This window comes from Canis lupus, chromosome 4 (genome assembly GCF_048164855.1).
Source record: "Canis lupus baileyi chromosome 4, mCanLup2.hap1, whole genome shotgun sequence".
NCBI lineage: Eukaryota > Metazoa > Chordata > Mammalia > Carnivora > Canidae > Canis > Canis lupus.
In genome coordinates this window covers 8711687-8732435 of record NC_132841.1, presented here as the reverse complement: position 1 = coordinate 8732435, position 20749 = coordinate 8711687, and the positions used below count along the sequence as shown (strand labels likewise).

The 20749-nt window shown below is 45.6% G+C and overlaps 2 protein-coding genes across 8 annotated transcripts in view; both read left to right on the top strand.

The window, feature by feature from the left end:
- The window catches only part of DISC1 (DISC1 scaffold protein), a 349132-nt gene that overhangs the window by 94487 nt on the left and 233896 nt on the right, over positions 1-20749 (top strand). For all 7 annotated transcript variants that reach the window (XR_012029320.1, XR_012029321.1, XM_072823068.1 and 4 more), the window contains exon 4: positions 7459-7606. Coding sequence is in view for 5 of the 7 variants with exons in the window: in XM_072823068.1 (XP_072679169.1) it covers positions 7459-7606 (148 nt within the window). In the remaining 2 variants the exon portion in view is untranslated. The remainder of the gene's footprint in view (positions 1-7458; positions 7607-20749) is intronic.
- Positions 256-1870, top strand: LOC140631807 (ferroptosis suppressor protein 1-like). The gene has a single exon (XM_072823074.1). The coding sequence runs from the start codon at positions 439-441 to the stop codon at positions 1558-1560; it is 1122 nt and encodes a 373-aa protein (XP_072679175.1). The 5' UTR covers positions 256-438; the 3' UTR covers positions 1561-1870.

The window sequence follows — 20749 nt, the reverse complement described above, 5'->3', positions numbered from 1 at the left end:
TGCTTGATGTGCTTCTTGTTTCTGGGGATTGTTGCTTCTAGGCTTTCTTGGCGGGTAAAGACAGAAAATATATGCAATTGCAAACAAACACACATCTATAACTCTTTCCACTTCTCAGTGTGAATATCTGTATTAAAAACCATTAGAGGGAGCGGCCCGGGGGTGGCGCGCGGGGCGGGCTCTCGGGCCCCCCACACGCCCCGAGGGCTCGCGGGGCCCGGAGGACGCGGCGGTCGGCGTGGAGGTCGGTGCGCGGGCGCGGGGCCCGGCGGGGGAGGGCGGCCGTGCGGGGTCGCGGGGCCCACGCCTGCCCGCTCCCAGGTGCCCCAGGACACGGAAAGCGGGAAGTCCAGCCCCGGCCGGGGTAGGGCAAGCTCGCCCCTCCCTCCCCGTCCGCCCTCGAGGCTTCTGCGGAGTCTTCCCAGTGCCTGGTTCAAGATGGGGTCCCAGGTCTCTGTGGACATGGGAGCCGTGCGCGTGGTGATCGTGGGTGGCGGCTTCGGTGGGATCGCTGCTGCCAACCAGCTGCAGACTCTGAACATCCCCTTCATGCTGGTGGACATGAAGGACTCCTTTCACCACAACGTGGCAGCCCTCCGGGCCTCCGTGGAAAGTGGCTTTGCAAAAAAGACATTCATTTCCTACTCGGTGACCTTTAAGGAGAACTTCCGGCAGGGGCTAGTCGTAGAGATCGACGTGCAGAATCAGATGGTGCTGCTGGAGGATGGTGAGGCCCTGCCCTTCTCCCATCTTATCCTGGCCACCGGCAGCACCGGGCTCTTCCCGGGCAAGTTTAACCAGGTTTCCAGCCGGGAGCTGGCTATCCAGGCCTACGAGGACATGGTGAAGCAGGTCCAGCGCTCACAGTCGGTGGTGGTGGTGGGAGGCGGCTCTGCCGGCGTGGAGATGGCAGCGGAGGTTAAGACCGAATTCCCCGAGAAAGAGGTCACTCTCATCCACTCCCAAGTGGCCCTTGCTGACAAAGAGCTCCTGCCCTGTGTCCGGCAGGAAGCGAAGGAGATCCTGTTCCAGAAAGGCGTGCAGCTGCTGCTGAGTGAGCGGGTGAGCAACCTGGAGGACCTGCCTCTTAACGAGTATCGAGAGCGCATCCAAGTGCACACAGACAAAGGCACGGAGGTGGCCACCAACTTGGTGATCGTCTGCAACGGCATTAAAGTCAACAGCTCTGCCTACCACAGTGCATTTGATGGTCACCTGGCCAGCAATGGCGCTCTGAGAGTGAACGAGTACCTCCAGGTGGAGGGCTACAGTCACATCTATGCCATTGGCGACTGTGCGGACGTGAAGGAGCCCAAGATGGCCTATCACGCTGGCCTCCATGCCAGCGTCGCCGTGGCCAACATTGTCAACTCCAGGAAACAGAGGCCCCTCAAGGCCTATAAGCCAGGTGCGCTGACGTTCCTCCTGGCCATGGGGAGAAATGACGGCGTGGGCCAGATCAGTGGCTTCTATGTGGGGCGGCTCATGGTGCGGCTGGCCAAGAGCCGAGACCTGTTTGTCTCCTCCAGCTGGAAGACCATGCGACAGTCTCCACCTTGAAGCGGAGCTGGGCGGGAGACAGGATGGCTGCCCCACTGGAGGCCTCACCCAGGACTCCCTTCCTGTGGACCAAGGCCAACCAGGCTCCCCTTCTGGAAACAGGACCTGCTGCCACCCGAGAGGCGCAGGCCATTCCATGCTGTCTGACCTTGGGGCCTAGCAGGGTAGGAGGCTCAGCCCATTGTTCTGTTTGTAACGTTTTACAAGCGTCCATCCATGGGGACACAGTTCTCCAAACTGAGGAAAATGTTGCAATAAAAGACTATATTGTAAGAAAAAAAAAATAAAAAAAAATAAAATAAAATAAAAACCATTAGATCATACCAGTGCTTCCAGTTCCAATACAACACACCTTGTACTTTCTGCTCTTACCCCTTCCCATAATTGTATCTTCTCCAATACTAAGGAACCTGGCTCTCTCTATCCTCCATAATATTTACTTACTTGTTCTATCAGTTTATTTATTTCTTACTGTGACCTATCTCTCATGTTCTTGGCTACCTCCCACATGCTCCCCATTTCCCTTCAGTGTCTCATCCTCAGGTACCAATGGGTACAGCACCCAGCATGCCATTGCCTGCTTTTGTGTGGCTTCCCGAGCCCCCCTGCCTCCCTTCCTCAGCCCTGGGTGCTGGTGGGCACACTACCTTTGTGCTTCTTTATGACCCCCTTCTACTAATGGGGCATGTTGCTGCCACCTTTTCTGCACAGAAAGACACGAAAAGACCTTTTTGTAATTTTGACACCTGTCCACAGTCCCTGAGTTCCTTAAGAACTAGCAGTGTGTCTTGCTCATCTTTGTAGCCCTATGGTCTGGCAATACCAAGTTATCAGAAATACTTGTTAATTGAGGGAATAATGAATAAGCATGGTTTTTAGGAGGTGAAAAATACTATTTTCCAACATTTCCAAACACTCCTTTCCCCCAGAGGAAACATTTTTCCATAGTACCCATATTAATGGAAAAAGTGGGCTACTCTGGCTGAAACTCCTCCTTTCTCCCTTTGAGGTGTGCATGTTCTGAATGTTTGTATCCCCCAAACCCAAATGGTGAAGCCTAATCCCAATGGAGATGGGGTCTTTGGCACGTGAGCAGGTCATGAGAGTGGAGCTCCCATGAGTATGATTAGTGCCCTTATAAGAAGAGGCCAGTTCAGTCTCTATTTGTCATATGAAGGCTTAGCAAGAAGTTGGCCATCTGCCACCTGAAGACGAGCTCTCCCCAGAACCCTACCATGCTGCCTCTGTGATCTCAGACTTCCAGCTCCCATGCTGTGAGAAATGAATGTTTACTGGTAAGCTTCCTAGTCCTGGTATTCTGTTATAGCAGCTCAAGCTGACAAAGGCAAGGCTGTTCCCAATATACCTCTTTACTGTTTGATAACATCCATGATTTCATTAAACACCTCAGGGAGATGTTCATCCCACCTACCAGATGAATCTCTGAGACATTAATGGGGGAAGTGATTTGTCAAAACTATGCTTGGCACTGAAGCCAGTGATAGAATTCAGGTGCCCAGATTCTCAATGCTGTGATTCCCTGTTCTTTCCAGTGACCTATTCCTACGTCACTCAGGCGCAGAGTGTCTGTGGGAGAAGAGAGAGCAAGGCTGAGCAAGCTTGCTGGTGGCGTTGAACGCCAGACACAGATGTTTGGCTTCTATTCTGGTGGCTAGGCAGAGTCCTCCAGAATTCTGAGAACATTCTGTGGTACATGTGTGGAGGGGTCTGGCACGGTGTGGGGGCATAGCTGGTGCCTCTGCATTTCTCAGTCTGTTCTCTCTCATTCGTTGTCTTGTCTATGACTGAACGCGATAAAGGGCACTCTGCAGGCCCCCTGTAAGAATGCCAGAGAAATGTGGGTTTTATTTTATTCTATTTTATTTTGTTTTATTTATTCATGAGAGATACACAGACATAGGCAGAGGGAGAAACAGGATTCTTGAGGGGACCCCGATGCTGGGGCTTGATCCCGGGACTCCAGGACCACGCCTTGAACTGAAGGCAGGTGTTAACTGCTGAGCCACCCAGGCATCCCAGAGTGGGCTTTTAGGCAGAGAGGTGACTTGTCCTGTAGATGTGAGGGTGACATTGCTGGCTGGAGGCAGTGGAAATGGGGAAGAAGGTGGGAGTGCGGTGGACACCACGAGGATGTAGAGGTATGGATAGCAACAAGTCCAAGAACCCAAAGCTGTAGGCCTGGCCAGCAGGGACCCAGTCAGGGCCTGTGGCAGAAAGAGTAAACTTGTGCAAGGTAGTCAGTGGATTTCATTTTCGACTTGATGAGTTTTACATCATTATGTTCATTTAGTAGCTAATGAAGATGGTGTAAAGTGGTTAAGAAAACTCACCAAACAAGAAACACCATGAGGAAACCTATTTTGAGTTTAGCTGGACATGTTTTGTGTGTGCTAACTCTGAGCCTGGCAGCAGCCCCATGTGGTCTTTAAACAGTGACAAGCATGGTGACATGGTCCGTCTGTCATGAACACAAGAGGCCTTGAGCGCGAGGAGACAAGTGTGAGGCTCTTGAGAGGGTAGAAGTCTGGGTGTGCATAGAGCCTGGGGAGCCCACCAGAGGGTACTGAGATCCGAGCAGGCAGCAGGGCTTCCCGGGCCTCTGTGGGGGGTGTTTCTGGCAGAAGGAACAGCAGACTCACCCAGGTCTGCTCATAGCAAGTTATCTCACCCTGGTTGTTCAGGCCACAGACATTGGGGTCACTTTGACCTCTGTCATCTTCCGTTCTCAGTGTCCCATCTGTCAGAGAATATCCGAAATCCTGGCACTTTCCACCATTTGTAGGTCCAGGGAACTGCAATAACTGTGTGACTAGTCTCTGGGCTTCTGCTCTTGATGGTCTCTTCCCAGTGGAGCTCCATGTATCCTGGTGAGAGTCAATCATGTCACTCCACTGCTCAACACCTTCCAGGGGCTCCCCTTTCCCTCCAGCTAAACTCAGTCCTTGCTGATGACCAAGCCCACCCCACCCACCTCTCCCCTTTGTTTGCTACCTCAGGGCCTTTGCCCTGGTTGGGAGCTCCCTCTGCCTGCAATATCAAATTAGTGAATAGCGGTGTACTTTGAGGGAACTAGTAGAACACACCTAATGCTAATCAGAGGTGTTGCCAACTGTGGGGTGGAGCCCCATGTAGCAGATAGCCACTTGAGAAGCTGGGGAAGGAGGCCATTTACAGAGTGGGGACAATAAGCTATAAAATTGGTGTTGACTGTCCTGGTGCACCTTTCCAATCATAACATGGAAATAACTGTAGATGTCACTCTTTCGGGGTGAGTGGCAATGCACAGCACAGCTAATCACCAGTATTTCCCGGGATAATTTATATTTCCCTTTGAAATTCACTGTGACTGTGATTTTTGGCAGCCACTTTACCGTTCCCGGGGTTTTGTTTTGCTGGATCAGCTTGTAGTCTCTGAGGGCTTTTCTCTGGGCAGTGGAGGGTGGGGGGAGGGGGGTCCAGTTTTAGGATATGGCTGGCGGCAGAGGGAGGCCAGGCTGGGTGTTTAACGGCTTTGCCAACCTCAAGGCCACTACTTCATGGCACTACTAACTATGATCACCAACCCCTCGGACACATGCTGGCTGCCTGGCATGCTGCTAAACGCTTTGCAGTAGATTATCTCATTTAATCCTCAGGGAACCTTAGGACGTAGATATTATTAGTCCTGATTCCACAGATTAGCAAACTGAAGTGTAGAAAGGTTAAGTAGCTGGAAGGTCAGACAACTAGGAATGACAGGGCTGAGGTACAAACACAGGCTTTGTCTTTATCTCCATGTAATAGTGTCTTGACACATCTTTACCACCATGTGACAACAGCACAAAGATGTTCTTTTAAAGCACATAACATAAAAAAAATAAATAAATAAAAAACAAACAAAAAGCACTTAACATAAGAAATTTATTGCTTTTCATGGCAGTTTTTTTATAGTACAGATTAAGTAAATAATTAAGTAGTAAAATTAATTAAATAATTAAAATTTGGGGTACTTGGGTGGCTCAGTGGTTGAGCATCTGCCTTTGGCTCAGGGTGTGATCCTGGGATCCTGGGTTCGGGTCCCACATCAGGCTCCCTGCAGGAAGCCTGCTTCTCCCTCTGCCTATGTCTCTGCCTCTCTCTGTGTCTCTCATGAATAAATAAATAAAACCTTTTAAAAATAATTAAAATTTATTAAAAATTAATTAAAATGAAATATAATAATTTTTTTAAAAAAAGTTTGAAGCTTGGTGTTAGGGAATAGATGTGTTTTTGGTGTTATTCTGGGAGAACTGCCAGGCCAGACTGCACTGTGTGTTGTAGGTGTGGTGTCTGGATTAGCTCCAACTGTCACTTTGAAGAAGGTGGAACAAACTGAGAGCCATTGGCAGTTACCTGTGACTGGGTCTTGAAGCAAATAAATGACCCTTTTTGATGCCGTTAGAATGAATCCTTGGCGAATTCTCTTGGCATGTTCCTGGCTGTTGGTCCCACTGAATATGGCAAGTTAATGGAGAGGTTGTTTGCTGCCCATCACACCTGAGGCCTGCCTTTCGTCCTCCCAGGTGTGTGTCTTGGGAGGGGGCCAACATGGGAGAAGTGTCATGTCAAGGGGTGCACTGTGATTAGTGTTGGCCTCTGCTGGTATACAACACAAAGTTTTGTTCAAAGTATTTTAGAAATAACGACCTTGTTGGAGTGCCTGGGTGGCTTAGTCAGTTAAACATTTGTTTTGATTTCAGGTCACGATCTCTGGGTCCTGGGATTGAGTCCCCGTGTCTGGCTCTACACTCAGGGAGGAGTCTGATGAGGATTTTCTCTCTCCTGATCCCTCTGCCCCTCTCCCTACATGTTCTCTCTCTCCTCTCTTTATCAAACAAACAAACAAATCTTTAAAAAATAGCAAGTTTGTTGGAAACAGAGTTTTAACTTAAAATTGGGTCTTATAGAAATGGCCTAGTTGGAAAATGGCCTGTAGAGCATGGAAATGTACAGGAGTGTGATCTAGGGTAGAGCCTCCAAACATCTTCTCATCATGGCACACACAGAGGATAATGTTTGCATTGCATGCCAAGGGTAAGCGGTAGGCGCTCATGGCCAGAGGTGACTGCCTGGGATCCACATACTGCCCAAGAGTGGAGCCCATCAAAGTTTCTGCCCCTTCACCTTGCAAGGATCAGCAGGAGGGAAGATCTGATGGATGGTATTTATACACTCAGTCCTTATATTTCTGCAAAAATAGCTTTATGGGAGACTTTCCCATTCTTTAGGTGTTTGGTTATGAAGGTAAGTTCTCATTTGAGAGGATTCCAATTTCTGAAGTTTGCTTTGTTAGATAAAAATTGTTTTACAGTGATTCTGTATTGTACCTTGTCTGGGGAAACTTAAGGTCATTAAAAAAATAATAAGACCCCTCCTTATAACAGAGGTGGCTATACGGTCATCGGCAACATAGAACTGGAACATCGCTTCTATGCCTTTAATAATTGTACCTGATTCTATCTTGATGGGCAGTTTCTAAGGAAACATTCTTAAAATCCAAGTGCGGGCACCGACATTTTTCAATTATAGACATAAAACTCATCAAACTAAGCAAGTTTTCTCCCAAGTGAAGACCATGGTTTTAAAAATAATTAATACGTACCCTCCTACGGGATGATCATAATTAGGACCATGCTATAAATACATAAACTGTACATTCTAACTCGAGGAAGAATAAAAAACAGAGAGGCTGTGACGTCACTAAAAGGAAGATTCTTCAAAGCACCAGCTGAGAGACAAAGGTGCTGGCCAGGGAAGCAGGGGCCATTGTGTTCAGTCATTAAGGTGAACACTGGCTGGGGTTGCCCACCTTGAGTTACATGGTTTTTTATTCCTCTCTCTCACATTTTCGGTTTCCAGCTGAGGCATTAAGACACAGATTGGAAGAGCTGGAGAAAGAGAAGAACAGCCTGCACTTCCAGCTTCCTTCCAGGCAGCCAGCCCTCTGCAGCCTCCTGGGCCACCTGCACGCACAGGCCCAAGCAGCCGTGTGCCATGGGGCCACTCCGTGAGTACTTGGGATCGCCCCCACTTTGCTGTCCTGGCTCCCACGTAGTGAAGAGCTGGGAGTGGTTTTGCTAGGAAGACCCTCAGCTGCTTTTTCCTGGGAAGCATTCATTTGTTGGTCAGGCAGGTGAGGGTGCCTCCAGAGTGAGTGACTGGTGTGGGTCATGCTCCCCTGAGAAGCAATTTCTACTAATTGACAGGGAGAGACCCTCCCCAAGGGTCTGGGTGCTAAGCTTCCTCTGGGAAGCAAACCTTCTTGAGGGTGGGTGGACTTCGTCTTGTCAGGAGCTGCTTGGCCTTCTGTCATGTGTTAAGCCTGTAAGATCCACAGGTGGTCCTCTCTGCCTGATGCTTATGGACTCTCACTTCCGGCTCCTGATCAACCTTCGCTGTTTCTGCTACCCAGAGCTTCCCCGGGATCGGTGGTATACAGGGAACAAATGCTCTTTCTAACTCAGTGGCTCTCAATCCTGGCTGTGTGTTGGAATCACCTGGAGAGTTTTTAAATGTCCAGCTTCCACCCAGACCGACCAAGTCAGGCTCCCTGGGGTGGGCCCCAGGCACTGGTGTGTCTGGAAAGTCTGAGGACAACTGCTCTCATCTACCTGCCTGTTGCCTCTCTCCTGGGTAAAGGCTTGCAAGCGAGCAGGTTTGTGATGAATGCTGTTAACCTGATCACAGTTAGGTCTGCTTCTACTTAGGTGTAAACGTGGCCACAGCAGTTACATTTTATTTCCAACTTCCAGGTAGCCCAGATAATCGGAAGATTATCTGGCTCATTCTTATTAAGTGTACATGGCATCCTACTTTCAATTTCTCTTGGTGCCTCCCTACAGCCTGTCTTAACAGTGATGCCAATTATTTTCTCATATTCTTGCCCTGCAGTTTTGCTGGTAGCACGTAGCCGAGTGCCTGGCACCTGGTAGGTGCTTCCTTACAAATATTTGTTAAGTGAACTTTTACTGGGCTTCTTCAGGAGCAGATGGATTCCACCTCCTTGTTTCTATTCATTTTTTTTCATCCTACTTTGACATATCACTTCATTTCCTCTCCTTTTCTCGCATGGGGTCCTTCCCAACTTGACTTTTTACTGAATTCTTTCTTTCTTTGGTTCTTTGGGGTTCTTTCTTGTCTTTCGTTCCTGTCTTGAGTCATTTTTAACATCTGCCAATGTATTGAGCTTCTATTTACTTCAATGTATTTAGTTTCTTTTTTTTTCTTTTTGTATTTAGTTTCTATTTGCATAATAGTTACTAAGTGCTTTAGGAATTAACTATTTCTTTCATTTTTATTGTGATAAAGTGTATGTAACATAAAATTTACCATTTCAGTCATTTTTTAAAAAGATTTTATTTATTTATTCGTGAGAGACAACACAGAGAGAGAGAGAGAGAGAGAGAGAGAGAGGCAGAGGGATAAGCAGGCTCCATGCAGGGAGCCTGACGTGGGACTTGATCCCGGGTCTCCAGGATCACACCCTGGGCTGAAGGCAGCGCTAAACCGCTGAGCCACCCGGGCTGCCCCCATTTCAGCCATTTTTAAGTGTACAGATCAGAGACATAAAGTTCATCCACATTGTTGTGCCACCATCACCACCATCCGTCTTGAGAACTCTTGTCTTCTTCCCAAACTGAGACTCTGTCCTTAATAAACCTGAACTCCCCACTCCCCATCCTGCTCTCAGCCCCAGCCAACCACCATCCTACTTTCTGTCTCTCTGATTTTGACATCTGGAGACCTCATGTAAGTGGAATCACACACTATTTGTCCTTGTTTCACTGAGCATAATGTCCTCAGGGTTCATCCATGTCATGCCATGGGTCAGAATTTTCTTCCTTTGGAAGGCTGTGAGGGTGGCCACATTTTGCTTGCCTATTCCTCCTGCGATGGACAGGCAGGAACTCATTTAATCCTCAAGGCAATTCTAGGAGGTAGAGCCATTTTATATCTCTATCTATATGGAGATCAGCATGATTGTCATCTGTATTTATATTTGTGCTACGCCCAGGAGAGGTTGCAGACCCTAGCAGGTGGGTGCTGAGTCTGGGCGCAGAGCTGGCTGGTGCGAGTCCCAGCCTGGAACTAGCTCGCTGAGCTGCCCGAGTCTGAGCTGGCAAAGGGTTTTCAATTATGGTCTTTTAGCCTACATGTGATTTGAATGGAGAGCGATGTGTTAGTTATGATCTTGGGCAAATTTCTCAGAGAATGCGATGAACTAAAACACAGTATCACCCATCCTCACTCAGGTTATACCATCTGACATTCCTTATATCTGACTGTGACTTATAAAGATGTCAGTTTCATAGAGCTCAATTTAATATGTTCCCCATAAAAGTATAGGCCTTTATTAACCGTTTATTAAGCCAAGGTAAACTGTCAGCTTACCTTGTTACCTGTTATCCCTTGCCCCTTTCCTCAAGGGGTTGCCTGCACACTGTGTTTTTAGTTCCTGTTCACTTTGGAGTGAATGGGATCTGACCTCTATGAACTGATTTCTGACCTGTTTTTTTTTTTTTTCTAAGATTTTATTTACTTATTCATGAGACACACACACACACAGAGAGAGAGAGAGAGAGAGAGAGAGAGAAATAGAGAGAGAGAGAGAGAGAGGCAGAGACACAGGCAGGGGGAGAAGCAGGCTCCATACAGGGAGCCTGACATAGGACTCCATCCCAGATCTCCAGGATCATGCCCCGGGCTGAAGGCGGTGCTAAACCACTGAGCCACCTGGGCTGCCCTCTGACCTGATTTTTATCTGTCATCTGATTTCTATCCCTATCACTGCTACAGTCAGCAATAATGTTCTGTTAGATTTAAAGGGCATTTTCACTTCATATTCTGCTCTGTATCACTGCATGGTCTGGAACTTTGAATCAATCATATTCGTTCCCAAGACTCTCTCCCCTAGGCTTTCAGGACTTGCCCTTTCCTGGTCTTCTTGCTACCTTGCTGGCCATTCTTCTCAACCTCTTGTGAGCATCTTTTCCTCACCCCGTCTTCTTGATATGGTTGTTACTCTGTCTTCTGTTGTAGCCTATCCTGTCTTCTCACTTTACATATTCTTATTCTGGGTGATCTCAAATACTTCCATGCTTCTAGCACCATTAACATACTAATTTGATATCCATAGCCTTGATCCCTCTCCAGAGTTCCAGTCTACCATTTGGCTTTTATTGAACATCTCCCTGACTTTTATTAAGTTTAGTATATCTTTATCCTATCCTAAAAAATTTACTATCTTTTATCTTTGCCTTTACTAAATTTATCTTTAAATTATTAGATTTATTGGCCTTCTCCTCAACCAGCCCCCTCTCCTACAGCCCCAACCTCAGTGACTTATGTCATTTACCCAGTTACCCAGGTAGGAACTCTGAGACATACATGGCCCCTCCTTTTAACTTACTTCCAATTTCATTGTTCATCCTATTGTCTAACCTTATCTCATTCCCACTTACGTTGCTCACTCATATGTCACTCAGAATTTCTTTCTTTCTTTCTTTCTTTCTTTCTTTCTTTCTTTCTTTCTTTCTTTCTTTCTTTCTTTCTTCTTCTTTCTTTTTTTTGGAGAGAGAACACGTGCCCATCTGAGTGTGTGTGTGTGTGTGTGTGTGTGTGTGTGTGTGTGGCAGGGGGCAGAGAGAAAAATCTTAAACAGCTTCCATGCTCAGTACAGAACCGAATGTGGGACTTGATCTCATGACCCTGAGATCATGACCTGAGCCGAAATCAAGAATCAGATGCCCAGCCAACTGAGCCACCCAGACGCCCCTCAGAGATTCTAATCTGGATTATCACAGTGGTCTCCTTGCTGGTGTTTTTGATTCCAACATTATTCCCTCTCATTCACCCTCCACAGCACCACAAGTGGAAATATCATGTCATGCCCAATTGTCCTCAGCATCCATGCTGATTACTTAGCATGTCATCCAAAACTTTTCCAATCCAGCTCCTGCTGTGCTTCTCAGCAGCCCAGAATTTGACTAGCCCTTCACCAGCTGCAATCCACACTCACTGAAGTATTAGAAATCACCTACATGTTGTGAATGTCTCTGGATTCTATGATCTTGCACATGCCCCACTGTTAATTACCTCTTACTCTTTCTTTGAGATTCAGCTCAGCTACCATCCTTTTGAAGCCTTGTCCTGAAGTCACATCATCTCCCTCTTGAATTACTGGAGCACATTTAATTACCTCATCCCTGCCTTGGGTCTTAAATAAATAAATCTATTTCCTTGAATATTAGTCTACTCTTCAGACTGTGAGCTCCTTGAGAACAAGACTGGGTTGTATTTATCTTTTTTTTTAAAGATTATATTTATTTAATTATGAGAGAGAGAGAGAGAGAGAGAGAGGGAGAGAGAGACACAGGCAGAGGAAGAAGCAGGCTCCATGCAGGGAGCCTGACATGGGATTCGATCCCGGGTCTCCAGTATCACGCCCTGGGCTGAAGGCGGTGCTAAACCGCTGAGCCACCAGGGCTGCCCTGTATTTATCTTTTTATTCCTGAAGACTAGAACAGTGGCTGACTCCAAATAGGTATTCCATAAACATTCATTGAATGAATGAATATGATCATATGTGGATGTATCTATATACAGGTTCACAAAGATACATGTGAATATCTATGGAGAGAGAGAGAGAGAATCTTCACTCTAATGTGGTTCAGTTGCCCTAGATAAAATGCTCCTTCAGCCCTTTTTCCAACATTTCCAGCAAGAAGAACTTTTGTAGTATCTTGATAGAACCCTAGATTACAGGTCAACAGCCTCCCTTCTGGTCCCTTCTCTTCTTACCAGCTATATATGACTGGGCGTAATTTCCTCACTTCTTCACACTTCGCTACCTTCATCAGAAAATGAGAGGGTTGAATTGGATCACTATTTCCAAACTTCAGTTATTTATGTATAATTGTGGCTTTTCTTCACCAAATTCACCCATCCTATTATTAACACAGTAAGAAAATAATGACTCAGGGCGCCTGGGTGGCTCTGTTGGTTAAGTGTCTGCCTTAGGCTCAAGTCATGATCCCGGGGTCCTGGGATCGAGCCCTATATCGGGCTTTCTGCTCAGGAGGGGGTCTGCTTCTCATTCTTCTTCTGTCCCTCCCTCCTGCTTGTGATCTCTTTCTCACTCTGCTCTCTCTCAAATAAATAAATAAATAAATATCTTTAAAAAAAGAAAATAATGACTCAAAATCAACTTTTAGATTTTTCTAATGCATATTAACAGAATTATATAGTTATTAATAAGCTTTAGAAAGTTATCTTTCAATGCGCCAACTGCCCAGCTAGCCTGTGACGTGTCCTCAACAGAATTATTTGGACTCGGGTTTCCTCTAAACCTGGGACTGTGGCTGCAGTTCTCACAGGGGCCACCAGGGGTCATGGTGTGGGGCCGGAGCTCACACAGCCTGGAGGAGCCAGGACAGACCAGGGCAAAAAGTTTCTCACAGGCCAGGAGCTCTCTCTGAATCATGGAGGAAATAGGATACTTTCTGATGAACGATGCTTTTCCTGTAGAAATGAAATAGTTGTACCAACATGGGAAATTTTCAGTACTTATGAATAACACAAATAAGTGCTTTTTGAGATCCCTATTATTTGAGAATCTGATGATAACTATAGACTCCTTCCATTACCAAACCACGTATGTACAACCATGCAAATGATTGCACGCAGTTTCAAGAGACTTGCAGGTCTTCTGAGGCTTATCCATTTACTCTTGGGGGGGGGCATCTTTTTTGGGAGGGTGTCTTTGCATCTCAGGTTAAGAAAATTTTGTTTAGAATAAGATTTAAGGAAATGTAAACACCCAAGTACAATCAGGTGCTGTACTTCATTTTTAGTTTTTATTGTCACTTTGTTCTTAATAATCTGCGTTCAACTTTTTAAAAACTACTGTTTAATTCTCTGAGACTCACTGCCTCTCAGCCTTTTGGCTGAGATCAAGTGTAGTTCTCTGAGTCTTGTGGTGTCACCCTGAACCGCACTCAGTTTCTTCAGGTCCTTTCTGCAGCCCAGAGAGTTTCAGCTGCTGCCTTCACGGGCTAACCAGGCTTTTCTAACGGCAGGTATCAGCCCTCGCATGGTGTGGCACCCTGGCCCGGTTGGTGGTCTTACCCTAGTGGATGGTCCTGCGCTGCTCAGTAAGATAACTGGTTCAGGGGTGTCTCTAGTTAGCGGAGGAACAAACACTCTGTGGTTTTACTATTCTCCAGTCTCTGTTGTGCTCTGTTGAATACATCGTCCTATTTTTTTTTTTTAATATCTTGGGCAGATAAGACAAATGTTTGGGCCATTTTCAGTTACCAATGTTCATCCAGCCCCGTCTAGTTTGAAACTTTCATTATATATCTGTTTCAAGTCTCTCCCTGTCCATTGTCTGTAACCCTCTTCTTGCTGGTCATTGCTGCTTCCCTGGCTAACAGGCTGGGACACCTCGTGCATATAGGCATGCTCATTGCCTTATGGCACTCATGTGTGGGTTCTCTAGACAATACCACAGGCCTTCCCCACTGCCCAGATCCTGATGTGAATTGCAACCACCCCTTTTTAGATATTACTTAGCCTCTTTCTGTAGGTCCCCTTGTCCAATGGGCACACTTTTTGGGAAGGTAACTTTTGCAATGTCTATTTGATTCATGGGAAGTTCACATGTCTTTGTCATACTGAATGGTCAGCACTCAGGCTGCCTTGTTATAGACCCCCTCTGCCTTGCCATGGCTCTCCAGTTTCTTTGTCCCCGTTGAAGGGCCAGTGATACATCAGAAAGTCTGTTGTGTAAGTATATGTTGCAACAGACACTTGATGCCCCCTGTGTCCCAGTCCCTTGGCCTCCCTCCTATTTTCACTCCAGCTGCGGGAAGTTTTGTCCACTTCAGGCACCCAACAGGGATATGTGCCATGGGGCTTTCTGTGAAGCTTGTGAGGACAGGGAGTGGGTAATGTCCCCAAGGGTGTGGGAGTTGGTAGATAAATGTGCCAGCCTACCCAGTCTCTATGGGGATAGTTCTGAGGTATGTTCCACATACCTCAGATGTGGAGGTACCTCAGATGTGGAGGTTTTTTTCCAGATATGATTCCTGGTGGGATTAAGCCCTAGTTGCCCCTATGGTGCTCAGCTCAATAATGTGCCTTTACTGACTTTTCCTGCATCTCGCTCCCTCACTCTTAGTTTCTTGGGACTCACTTCTCCAGAAAATAGCCCAAACTCAGATCCTTGTCTCAGACTTTGTATTAAGACAACCCAAATTTAGAAAGACATTCATGTAGGAGAATCACATGTCAATCTTCCTGCTTGCAGGACACTTCCAATCTTTATGAGCGGGTCCACTGGATTTTTTTGTTTCTGTTTAGTTTGAGTGGGAGCGTTTATTCCCTCTTTGCCCCCATGTGAGACTGGGGAAAGGAGAAGAAGAAGCATCTTTCATGAAAACTCTATTTCCTACATGGCCAACGGGTGTGTGTGTTGAGTGCTAGTTGATTGTGGTAGCGTTGCTTGTGTAGCCCCCAGGGTAGGGCACCCTACTCTACTGTTAGAATTTAGAATGTAGAGCGTTTGGGCCTGTGTTCTTCAGCTTTAGCTTCTTATTCTGGAACAACTGGAAAATCACATTTCAATATCCTGCTATAGCAATGATCAGAAGGGAACAGAGGGGCAAATATTCCTGCTATATCTTTTTTTTTAAAGATGTTATTTATTTATTCACGAGAGGCACAGAGAGAGAGAGAGAGAGAGACAGAGACAGAGACAGAGACAGAGACAGAGACATAGGCAGAGAGAGGAGAAGCAGGCTCCCTGCAGGGAACCCGATGTGGGACTCAATCCTGGGACTCCGGGATCACGCCCTGAGCTGAAGGCAGATGCTCAACCACTGAGCCACCCAGGTGTCCCTCTTCCTGCTATATCTTTCCTTCAATCAAAAGAATTATTTTTTTCTTTCTCCTAAGAGAGAAGTTTGGCCAACTATCACACATATGACTGATAATTTTCTCATTAATATTATGCATTTCTCTGACTATATATCCCATGTATTTTCCCACCAGACCTTCACCAATATGTACTTTAAAATCGGTCATACTCACAACTTAAATTCCGTGTGTGTGTGTCTGTGTGTGTGTGTGTGTGTGTGTGTGTAGGGCATCATGCAAAATATCCTTTATCAAAGACTGTTTCCCAGTGGATAACTTAAAGCACAAGTAGACAAAATATAACAAAGTTTAAAAACAAAGATAGACAATGGTTTTCCAATGGGGCTTATCAAGGCAGAGCTCTGGTTTGCCTGTCCAAATATTTCCTGCTCACATACTTCCTTTCAGGTGGGAACAGGGGAGATAAATGTTTGTAGTTGGTGATGCTTCTGGACTGAGTCATTTTTCCTCTGACCAGGTCTTCCTCTGTTCCCTTTGAAACATGTGATTCTTTATTGTCATGTCAGGACCTTCCCACCATGGTATTTAGGGAAGAGACAACCAGCTCTAAGTTCACAGCTGGGAATGGAGATACTTTGTTAAGCTGAGAAAGTAACTATTATAGACACATTTTACAGAGGTATAACACAAGATGCCTATGTTATGGTAAGATGTAACAATGGTTATTCTTACCAGAACACACCAGGGTATGTTTCTGAACCTGAATTGAGACTCAAGGTCAGGAGTCAGATGTCACTAGGATGGCGTGTGTTGCACTCCCAGGAAACCCACTACTGAGCCTTTGTCATCAACTTGAGATAGGAACAGAAGAGAAGAATAGATGGGATGAGCCACAGAATACTCCTCAGAAGTTGTTTTAGAATTAGTGGGTTATAAATATCATCTTCCAGATAAAGGTCTCTCATGCCATCCTCTTTGCTCAAATTCAACTGAAGTCTGTCCTAAAGCCATTGTGTTGAGCATAGCTGTTATAAACCCAAACAAATATTCATGTGCCCCTCTTTGCAGGACAGTCATTTCTGAGTGGGGTAAGACTGTATAAAACAATGTTGCTAGATTTCCTAAGGAATATGACTTTTACTCCATTCTCTTTACTCTTCAGACCCAAATCATAGATATATATATAGGCAGAACTGTACAGTTATCTGAATTATGCCAGGCATTTTTACAGCATTTGTACTATCACAGTGGCCTTACTAATTTATGACACTTTGTTGGATGAAGAGCTATTTCCAGACCTAAACCATACTTCAGTGATTCAATGACTGGCCCAAACCACTTCTTTCTCACCATCTTCCCAAAAAGGGAGGGATGGAAGCACAGAAGTCATATGACATAAATTTGTTTGAATGGTCATCCATGGGGAGCAGCAATGAGTAAAGGTATTCAGAAGGGCTGTACTTGGCTCTTGTTGCCCAAAATAGTCATCTGAACTCAAGTTTTCCAAACTGTAATAATGAAAGCATTGGCCTTGGTAAATGTTGTTTTTTTTTTTCCTTGACTAAAATTCTTTGATTCCAGAAGTGGCACAAAATAGCACTTTTTCTGGCATTGTGAAGACTGGTATTCCTGTCTGAGAAAGGGATCTTCTGTGTTATACGTACAGCTGTCTAAACCATGGGCACTTCCATGAGCCATTCTGATACGGAATGTCCTAGCAGGTGTATTGTCCGGCCTCTCCTCTGCCCTATAGCATTCTCACTCCCCATGTTTCTGAAGGCAACCCTTAGAGCAAAAGGAGGGTGCTGGAGGCTCTAGGGATTCAGGGTGCTGCTAGGGAGGAGGTGGTGATGTAGGTTCATCTCAGGCACACACCCATTAACCACCTGGCTCTGGAAATGTTGATTCCCAGAGGGCATTTCATTCTTTTCTCATTATTACTGAACTACACATGCACAAAAGTCACGTGGTATATGGGGGTCATTGGGATGAGATATGCTCTCACTGGTTTCAGTGATATAGGATCTTATTTAACAAATTGGGTTTTTCCTTTAAATGGTTAGTGGAAAAGACAAAGGAGAAAGGCCAAAGGATATTTCCAGCACTGAGCAGCCCCAATGGGGGCCTGTAAGAAACTGGGAGGTGGAGAGCAGGATCTTAGAGACCCCGAGTCCCTGCTGGCACCCAGGCCTGTTCTAACATTCCAACCCTCGTGTTGTTAATTCTGGCCCCTGAGGGATTTGCTCATCTTACATACTGATTAGTTTATAGCAGCAATGCTAATTTGTACTGACATTAGGGATTACACATGGAGAATTATTAAATATAAAGGGAGCAACATGATAGAAGGAAGAGGGAGTATGGCTCAGAGGACTGAACATCTCAATGATGGAAACCTGTCCCCCGCTTCATTACGGAGCTACAGTGTGTCCTGGGGCTGCCACACAGCCATCTGTGGATGACTTTCTACACCTGGAGTCAAAGTGTATGAGACAGAGAGAGGAGTTTTGGTTAATCACAGGGGCTTTTCTTATGGATTAAGTAATGAATGTGATTAACAATAATATGGAGAATTCCCAGTTCTGCACCTGTAGCTCCTCTGTAGCTAATTTTCAATTCTATGTTGATTTCCTTCAGTAACTCCCAACCTGACCCAGATGGTATCTATTTAGGAAATTCAGGAAACTCTTAGTATTTGCATAAGCAGAGCAAATGGAGAAATAAATTAGTGCAAAGAAATGATCCAAATGCAACAGAAAGCTGAATGTAAACGACTTCTGGATTTTCTAGGCCGTGGGCTCATTAAATCATTCAGCACATATTTGCTAAGCCCCTACTCAGTGTGAGCACTGGGAACCACACGAAGTGAAGCTGGGTCTCTCCCTTCCTTAGGCTCTCATTCCGGAGAGAGTGGCTATGATGGCCAAGACCCTGGAGCCCAGGGATAGGAAGCATGTCCCATTCCCACAGATGGCAATAGCTGATGATGGTTTTGTTCTAGAGACTTCCTCTTCTGATCCATGTGAAGATCCTCAGAAACATTTTCTTTTTCATCTTCATTACCCTGGAGAGGACACTGTCCACTGGACATGCACACAGATCTCATGTTCCCTGCAAGTATGGGGACTTGAGGGACAGCAAACAGGCATCTCCCTGAGGTTAGAGGGGCTCTGCCTCCTTCCTCACACCTGATGCAAGGGTGGGGCCTGCACAGAGCAGGGGCACAGTGCTCATTTGGTGAATGAACTGATGGTGACCCCCATAATCAGCCACACAGGGAAGGCATCATTGTTTTCATCACCATCCTCATTTTAAAAACGAGGAAGGTAAGGTTCAGAGAGCTTTGATAAATCCAAGGACACGTAGCAAGAAAAAGGTAGGACTAGTACTCAAACCCTGGTCACCTCCCTCCCTGTCATTCTCAGCTGGCCCTGCTCAATAGCAAGGGGACTTAATCTGTGGGTGTGGGTGGCACAGGCCTAGAAACTAGGAGGAAACGGAGCTGATAATCTTGCCAAGAGCCCAAATGGCACACTGTCCAGGAAAGGCCAGAAAGTGGGGATCAGTAGGATGCATCCCTGACCCCTCGATTCTTCTGCTGGTTCTCCTGGTGGCCAAGAGCAAGTCACTGAATCTCCTCTGCCACTGCTTCCTCAGTGACAAAACTGTGATAATAATATGTTCCTCCTTGGTCTGTAGTGAGAAGTGAGTGTGCTAAAAGTGATGTGTCCAGTGTACAGAAAATTCTCCGTTCGTACTAGTTTATTATCATCAGATTAAGCATTTTTTTTACAATTATTACTGTGATTTGCCTTTACACACATGAATCAGAGTAACAGGTCCTAAAATAAATTTCTAAATTGCAAGGTCTGTTACAATAAGTAAGTGGTTTTGAGATTATTCAGAGAACCCGAATCTGTGTCAGGCCCACAAATACCAGCAAGGTTCCCTTTTCTGTAGCTGCTGCTTCCGAACTTAGAAGAGCTGAGGTGACATATTTTCTACCATTGTTTCTAAAAATAGTAGTGCTGCTTCATTGCGGTGCTTGGTGGGCTCACTCATTTGTAAATGCCACGTTAAGATTTAGGAAGTGGGAGACTCACTCTTACCTTGGAACTCCTATAATAATTGGTTTGAACCTTGGGTTGAGCATTTGTCTATTACCTTGTATTTTCCTTTTGGTGTGTTTGCCTTCCCTGCTCTTGTGCAGGAACCAAGTCTTGTTTACTGCTGGGTCCCTAGCACCAGGGACGAACCACAGCACAGGATGGGTGGGCTTAATAGTGTTTTCTTTTTCTAAATGAATGAATGAAATGGGCTGGAAGTGAAAGGAGATGAACAGCACAGATGTTAGGATGAGTTACTCATTTCCTTCCTCCCTCCCTCCCTTCCTTCCTTCCTTCCTTCCTTCCTTCCTTCCTTCCTTCCTTCCTTCCTTCCTTCCTTCCTTCCTTCCTTCCTTCCTCTTACAGCTGATGCAATATGCTACATTAGTTTCAGGTGTATGATTTAGTGATTTGACAAGTTTATACATTATGCTAAGTTTACCACAAGTGTAGCTACCATCCATCCTATTACATGGCAATTACGATATCATTGACTGTGTTCTTTGTGCTGTCTTGTATCCTGTGACTTACTTATCCTGTAACTAGAGGCCTGTACCTCCCTCTCTCCTTTACCCATTTAGCCCAACATCCCACCCCCACCCCTCTGGCAACCATCAGTTCATTCTCTGTATTTATAGGTCTGATTCTGCTTTTTGTTTGTTTATTCATTGGATATTTACCCAGAAAAAAGGAGAACACTAACCTGAAAAGATGTATGTACCTCTATGTTTATTGCAGTATTATTTACAATAGCCAAGCAGCCTAAATGTCCATAAACACACAAATGGTTAAGAAAAATGTGGTGTACACACACACACACACACACACAGGAATATTAGGCAGCCATCAAAAAGAATGACATTGTGCCATTTGTGACTGTGGATGGACATAGAGGGTATTATGCTAAGTGAAATAAGTTATACTGAGAAAGACAAATACCATATAAATCCATTCATAAATGGAATCTAAAAAAATGAGTTGCTCATTTTCTTTTCTGAGAAACATGGAGGGAGTGAGGCTCTATATGATTGTACAAATAAGAACGGGAAGCTTCATGTTCCTGCTTGATGAGCCCTGAAGTCAGTACATGTGGCAGCCAAGTTCCAGCTATCTGGAAGGAGATTCCAGGGGAGGAAGGGACAGGTGTCCTTTATGCCTCAGACTAT

Excerpts from the sequence above, each read along its gene's own strand:
- LOC140631807 (XM_072823074.1), top strand. The coding sequence starts at position 439 with ATGGGGTCCCAGGTCTCTGTGGACATGGGAGCCGTGCGCGTGGTGATC.